Source organism: Thunnus maccoyii, chromosome 22 (genome assembly GCF_910596095.1).
Source record: "Thunnus maccoyii chromosome 22, fThuMac1.1, whole genome shotgun sequence".
In the NCBI taxonomy this organism is placed as follows: domain Eukaryota; kingdom Metazoa; phylum Chordata; class Actinopteri; order Scombriformes; family Scombridae; genus Thunnus; species Thunnus maccoyii.
Genome location: NC_056554.1, coordinates 24279531 through 24286564, shown reverse-complemented (window position 1 = coordinate 24286564; position 7034 = coordinate 24279531). Strand labels below are relative to the sequence as shown.

The window sequence follows — 7034 nt, the reverse complement described above, 5'->3', positions numbered from 1 at the left end:
GAGTTCCACAAATAAATAAGGTATTGTAATGTATCTATCATATATATTTTTATGCGTCTCTCTTAATTTCTTTAATTTCTTATTTTATTTTTATTATTTAATTCATTATTTGTTTTCTTTGATCTCAGGTGAATTTCCCCTCAGTGATCAATGAAGTCTGATCTTATCATAAAACTCATTTAATTTCAATTTAAAGTTGAGAATGTTTCTGATCAAAAGTGCAGCTTCAAGTTTGGCCTCAGTTTATAAATGCATAGAAACACAATCACCTTCTTCTAGGTTAGTTTAACTCAGTCAGTGAACGCACCACACAGGTATTGATGTGCCACTTGTTGCTTTTCATCTCAACTTTTAAGTTTTGTTTTTGTAGATCTTTACTTCAGATTATGTTTTTTTCTACTTTACTGCATCTAAACATAGAACATTTCCTCTCAATACTCTGTGAAGACGAAACCAAGACACTGAGCCTCAGACCCAGAGGAAGGAGGAGGGTCTTTCTTGATGTGACTTAACTGTTCAAGGAGTTTTTCTAAGTTTAATATCAGCAAGTGTTATGATGGAGGAAACATCTCTACTGCTGCTGCTCTGTAAGTACAGTCTGTGTTTCTGATGTAATGATAATATCTAACTTCTGTTGTTTATTTAAACATGTCTCCAGTTTGGTTTTTACATCAGTCTCATGTCTTTGGTTTTTGGTGCTTAGAAAAAACTTCACATTAGTTTACTTTGAGACAATCAGATCCTGTTTTTACAGAAGGTTCCCACAATGTTTTTTTTATTTTCTCAGCTATTTTCTTCTTGTTGTTCCACCAATTTTACTCATCAAATTCACTTTACTGGTCATGTTTAGTCCTCCTCGGCCTGTGAAAATGCCATGACGTCATAGTGATGTCATCAGACTACACGTTTCTAACATAAAGTCTTGCATTACTAACTGGAGGTGTCTAGTTTGAAAGATATGTCTGTTTACCACACAGGGAGGCCTGGGGTCCGTTTCACAAAGCAGGTTCAACAAACTCTGAGTCTAATCCTGAACTCTGAGTTGATCTACTCTGAGATAAGAAACTCTGAGTTTCCGGTTCCAGAACATCTGATTTGAGTCAGTTTAATCAACTCGGAGTAGTTTCACCTGGAGTTAAGCGCGTGCACCACAATTATAAAAAGCCAGCATCAATTGAGCCCCGATTCAATGAGTCACCATGGCAACGGGGAAGAGGAGGGCTGCGTTTTTCGCCCCACTAGGGCTAGAAATCTTAATGCGATAATACGGCGAGTTTGAGCATGTTTTCAGAAAGAAGTGCAACACAAAAAGTAAAACCTCGACATAATCTCATGGGGGAACCTCATTTTGATCATGTTTTACATTGTAAAGTAAATATTAAGTGGCTGTTTGACTGAGCAGCTGTTTTATCCCCAACATAATGCTGGTTTCACACACATAAATGTCTTATCATCTACATCATGTTCTGTTAAATAATTAATCCTATTTAAACTAACACAGACTTCCACTCAGCCAACAGAAAGAAGGCAGATGCCTGTAAAACGGGTGGTGGTCCAGCACCGCCACCTCTAACGGAGGCAGAGGAGCTGGCCCTAAGCCAGAATTTAGGAAGGCCAGTGGCTGGCTCCGACACTGTACAAAAAACTTCCGTTTGCAAAGAAACGCAGCGCAACACACAATATCTGCTGGGATGTGAGAGCATGACTACGATTGGTAATGTTGCAAATGTAAGGACGGATTAGGTTGTGTATGTAGATGATGGACTGTGACGTGAAACGGTATCTCTCAAAAAGATAATTGTCTGGAAATGCTAGAACATCTATGCGCGGTCTGATAACCATCTCTCGACGAATATTTAATTCTCTGCGCAGTAATGCTGCACCTTCATCCACGGGATCGTTATCAAATGGACATGCCATGTTAGTGAAGAAAGTCGCCACTTACTGTGCCTAATGGACTTCTAATATACTGACTCTGATTGTTTTAATGATTTTTTTAAATGACAGACGGCAGAACTAGGCTACGCCAAAACTCGCCTGCTGACTGAATGAATGAGGAAATCAAATGGAGTGTGTGGCTCTGAAAGAGGGTGGAGACTGAGAGAAACTCGAGGTTCATTGAGAAAAACCTGGTCCCGACCAGGTTAGGCTCATAGAGTCTGTTACTACGGTAACTGACCGAGAGCTTAAGTTACCCCTCTCTCTGAAACAGGCTAGAGTCATCCCTCTTTCTCTGGTTTGAGTTACCTCCCTTTTTGAAACGGAAAACTCAGAGTTTCCCTCATTTCAGGGTTAACAGACCCTGAGTTTTCACTAAACCTGCTTTGTGAAACGGACCCCTGAACAAAAGACACTCTCCAGTTGCATCATGGAAAATGTAGTTCATATATCCATACTAGTGACTAAAAGTCAGGATTTCTGTTGAAGAGTAAAGATGTTTATTGTTTCTCCATAATAAACATCCAATTTAGTGTAGAACATGAAAGAGATCTCTCCTCCTTTCTGTGCTCATTCTGTATCAGTAAAACCAAACCAAGATCAGTCTGTCTGGTGTTTGTCACTTTCCTCTGATGTCTTGTTGATTGTAAAACCTCAAACCAACCTGAGTGTCATTTCTCTTCAGTGGTGAGTTCACTGCTGTGCTGCACAACAAACCAAGGTTAGTAAACTTCTTCTATCACAATCACCAACCTCACTGACTTGGAAACTCTGTTATTTTCCGTCACCAGGCTTCATAATTCAAAGCAGTGTGGATGTTACAATGCAATAATGGATCAGGATCAGCCTGGGTAATTAGTTCAGTTTCAGAGATCTTTAAAGGATTATTTATCATCTCCTCCCTCCAGCTCGCCTGACTGTGAGTCCCAGCAGCTCTCAGTTTTTTGAAGATGAATCATTCTCTCTGAGCTGTGAGGAAGATGACAGCTCTGGAGGATGGCTGCTGAGGAGGAACACAACAAAACGACAGATGTCTCAGTGTGGAGTTAAATGGGGAAGATCAGCTGGTTCCTCCTGTGACATCAGTGTAACAGCCCCTTGGGACAGTGGAGTTTACTGGTGTGAGTCCAGAGAGGGAGCAACCAGTAACAGCATCAACATCACAGTCACTGGTAAGATCAGACTGTGGAGTTAGTATTGATGAAGCTGAGTGTAAATGATGAAATACTGTAGTTTGTCTCTGTGTTGAGGTGGACCAGTGATCCTGCAGAGTCCTGTCCTCCCTGTGATGGAGGGAGATGATGTAACTCTGCACTGTAAAAACAAGACCTCCAACCTCCCAGCTGATTTCTATAAAGATGGCTCCCTCATCAGGACTGAGCCTGCAGGTCACATGACCATCCACCATGTTTCCAAGTCTGATGAAGGCCTCTACAAGTGTCACAGCAGCAGTCATGGAGAGTCTCCACCCAGCTGGATCACTGTCACAGGTGAGGAAGTTAAAGACAAATCTTTCAACTTTTAATATGTTATATTATGTTGTCACTTTACACAAACAAACAATTCACCTCTGCTGCATTTAAACCATATTATATGTTTATGTACTCAATATTAAAATACTATTTATTATTTCACATATTATTTGAAATCAGCTTCCAAATCTGGAAAATAAACAATGAACAATATGGATGATATTTAATACCCAATAATTTGCACCATTCTCAGTAATCTGATCACTTTCTGAACAGTAAAATTAGTGAACATGGAATCTTTTCTTTAAATGAATATGCTTTTATTTATTTAGTCATTTTAGAGAAACCCAGCATTACACTTCAATCTACACCACTCAGCTGGATCACTATAACAGGTGAGGAAGTTCACTTTGATTTTACCACTTATTTCATCCACATGTTCACCTGACCAGGTGTGTTTCTCCTTGTGAACCTACAGCCACAGCCCTGTCCCCTCTCTCAGTAGCCCCGCCCCCTACCTCGGGAGCCCCACCCCTTGTGTTCAGACTGGCCTATCGCCTAGTGGTGTTCTCTCCGTACTTCATCTCCACTCTCCTCATGATGTCTTTATATCGACACAGGACCACAGGTAACACTCTGAATCTTTCACTCACCTTGCAGACACTCAATAGCTATCAATCAATCAATCAATCAATCAATCAATCATGTGTTGCACAATATCTCTATCAGTGAACATTATTACAGTTATTTAGTGATTATACTATTTACATTATTATTTACAACAGATAAATTCTTTATCTCCAACTTCTCACACAGCAGGAAATGACATCTCCATGGCAACACCCCTGCCCAACCAGGCAGCAGAGGGATTGGCTGAGGAATATGATGACATCATGGAGGTCACCACCGAGCATCACTTCTGAGCTGAACACGTCAGAGACAGTTTACAGTGACAGTAGTGAACATGAGAATTAGAACAGAAGCTGAACATTTACAATATGAAGTCACTGCTTTACGTTTGTTCTGTTACTTTACTGCCAGCAACATCCATCTTTGTAACTCTGTAACTGAATATTTTGAATAAAGTTTTCTTTCATTCCTCTGCCTGATGTCTGAGCTGTGCTGCAGTGACTGCAGAGTAAATGAAGATCTGATCACATGTGCTGTCTGTGTGTTTTCTACAGATTAGTCAGACGTAAAATACTTGTTGTGGTTTGGTAAACATGGTGAGACTGTCTGTGGCTTTGGTTTCCACCCCTCATTGTACTGTATGCAGCCAACACAACAGGCTGTGTTAAAGTCGATGTCTTTTCAACATTTTAAAGTTTAAACAGGATCTGTGGCTGAGCGTATGTCTGAGCAGTTGAGTTTCAAAGTTACAAAGGATCCAACTGACTTGGATCATTCCTCCCGTAGACTGACGTTATAAATCTATAGAAAATCGCTGGAATAAGCTACAAAAAAACCCCAAAATGATTGCACACATCTGTTCAATAAGCCACACAGTTTGATGTTCATATGATGTTTGTGGAGCAAAGTGCGTGGGACTTGTAAGACACCAAAAAACATACAGAAGAAAACTAAAGAAGGGTATAGGGTGAGAGCTCACCACACTGGTCTTTACTGACTGCTGTTGTGCAGCTACACACAGTGTTCATATCTCTTTCTCACCATATTTTTGTGGTTAAAGCAGAGAGAAGCTGTCACACATGTAGGTACAACATCACTTCCTGTTCGCTTCCTTTCAGCTAAATTGTTGCCACCCACAGGAACATAGTGTTTTTCTACAAACAAGTTATTTCATTTATAAAATCAATGTTTTAACATATCAATAATCAATTAATCATTTCATTATAAATACTTCATAGTATTGTATTACTATTGTATAGGGTGTGTCTATTACATACACTGCACATTTATATAACATTATATACTTTACTATGGTAGGAGTTTTTCTGTGGCCATTGATCGTTACATCTCCCAAGTCTCCCCTTTTCCCCCTAGTACATGCTCCCCCTTGGTTTCCTAATTAGTCGATTTAGTGTATCTCTTATCACAGCTATGTGGATGATACACAGATATACTTTTCTTTCAATTCAAATGAGCATAGCAAACTCTCCACCCTGCAAGGCTGCCTAACAGCTATCAAGGACTGTCAAATAACTTCCTCAGACTTAACCCCAACAAAACAGAAGTTCCTATTATATGGTTAGTTTAACTGTCAGTGAACACACCACGCAAGTATTGATGTCCCACTTGTTGCTTTTCATCTTGACTTTTAGGTCTTGTTTTTGTAGATCTTTTCTTCATTGTTATGGTTTTGTCTGCTTTATTGCAACTAAACAAAGAAAGTTTCCTCTCAGTAGTAAGTGAAGAGGAAACCACAACACTGAGCCACGGACACAGAGGAAGGAGGAGGGTTTTTCTAGATGTGACTAAACTGATCAAAGAGTTTTTTTAGGTTTAATATCAGCAAGTCTTATGATGGAGGAAACATCTCTACTGCTGCTGCTCTGTAAGTACAATTTGTGTGTTTCTGAATTAATGATAACAACTAGACTCCTGTTGTTCATTTAAATGTGTTTCCAGTTTGGTTCTTACATCAGTCTCATGTCTGTGGTTTTTGGGTCTCAAAATGATCTTAACATTAGTTTAATTTGAGACGATCAGATCATGTTTTTTCAGAAAGTTCCCACAATGTTTTTATTTATTTTCTCAATTATTTTCTTCTTCTTGTTCCACCAGCTTTACTCATCAAATTCACTTTACTGGTCATGGTTAGTCCTCCTCAGCCTACATAGTTTCTACGAGGATCAGTGTGTAGCAATCAACAGTCCTCAGTCATACTTCCCTAAGATAACAACTAGTGTGAAAACAAACTTCAATCTCAACTTCAAGGGCCTGGGTTGAGTGGCCTGCATGTAACAACAAAAATAGGACTGAAAGACAAGTGTTGCTCTGAGTTTCAGTTCACTTTTGCACATAGTTGCTACGAGGGTCAGTGTGTAGCAAGCAACAGTCCTTCAGTTTCAACTTCAAGGGCCTACTGCCACTCAGTCCAGTTCAGCAAACAAGGAAAAAGTCTGAGGGCATCTGGTGGACTGGTGGAGGGACATAGAGCCAGACTGAGACAGAAGCATGACAATAATACTTAGATCTTTTACTTAAGTAAATGTACCAATACAGCAATGTAAAAATACTACATTATAAGTACATTTCCTGCATGAAAAATCCAACTACAGTAAAAGTAGATGAGTACTTCTTCAACCACTGAAGTCAGGATATCTTCAGTTCTGCTGCACAGATATGGACCATTTTTTAATTTCCTGTGAGGCCCAAACTTTAACAAAGTGACAGAATAGTCATCACTGTGAGTGCTTCAACGATTAACATGAGTAACATGATGTTCTAATGTTTTAATACAACTACATTAGTGATGTTCTATAGAGAATATTATTTTTTACTACAGGGATTTTCCCACTGACCTCTGTGTTGTAAATCAGGGGTTCCAGGATACATCTAAGGGGCCATGAGACAAGTAACAGGAAAGGAAAGCAGCCACACAAATTAAATTGATCTTTTCAGATATTCATCAAAATTTTTGTTTTTTTTTCTTGTGAATTA

At 39.3% G+C, this 7034-nt stretch overlaps 1 protein-coding gene across 7 annotated transcripts in view; it reads left to right on the top strand.

The window, feature by feature from the left end:
* The first annotated feature begins 396 nt into the window (after positions 1–396).
* The window catches only part of LOC121889701 (low affinity immunoglobulin gamma Fc region receptor III-like), a 13558-nt gene continuing 6920 nt past the window's right edge, over positions 397–7034 (top strand). For 3 of the 7 annotated variants that reach the window (XR_006093604.1, XM_042401872.1, XM_042401869.1), the window contains exon 1: positions 5712–5925. Coding sequence is in view for 5 of the 7 variants with exons in the window: in XM_042401872.1 (XP_042257806.1) it covers positions 5892–5925 (34 nt within the window). In the remaining 2 variants the exon portion in view is untranslated. Of the gene's footprint in view, positions 588–2483; positions 2660–2846; positions 3111–3188; positions 3429–3742; positions 3806–3888; positions 4039–4226; positions 4544–5711; positions 5926–7034 lie in introns of those variants that run through there. The other 4 variants (XM_042401868.1, XM_042401871.1, XM_042401870.1 and 1 more) reach the window with 4 other exon arrangements.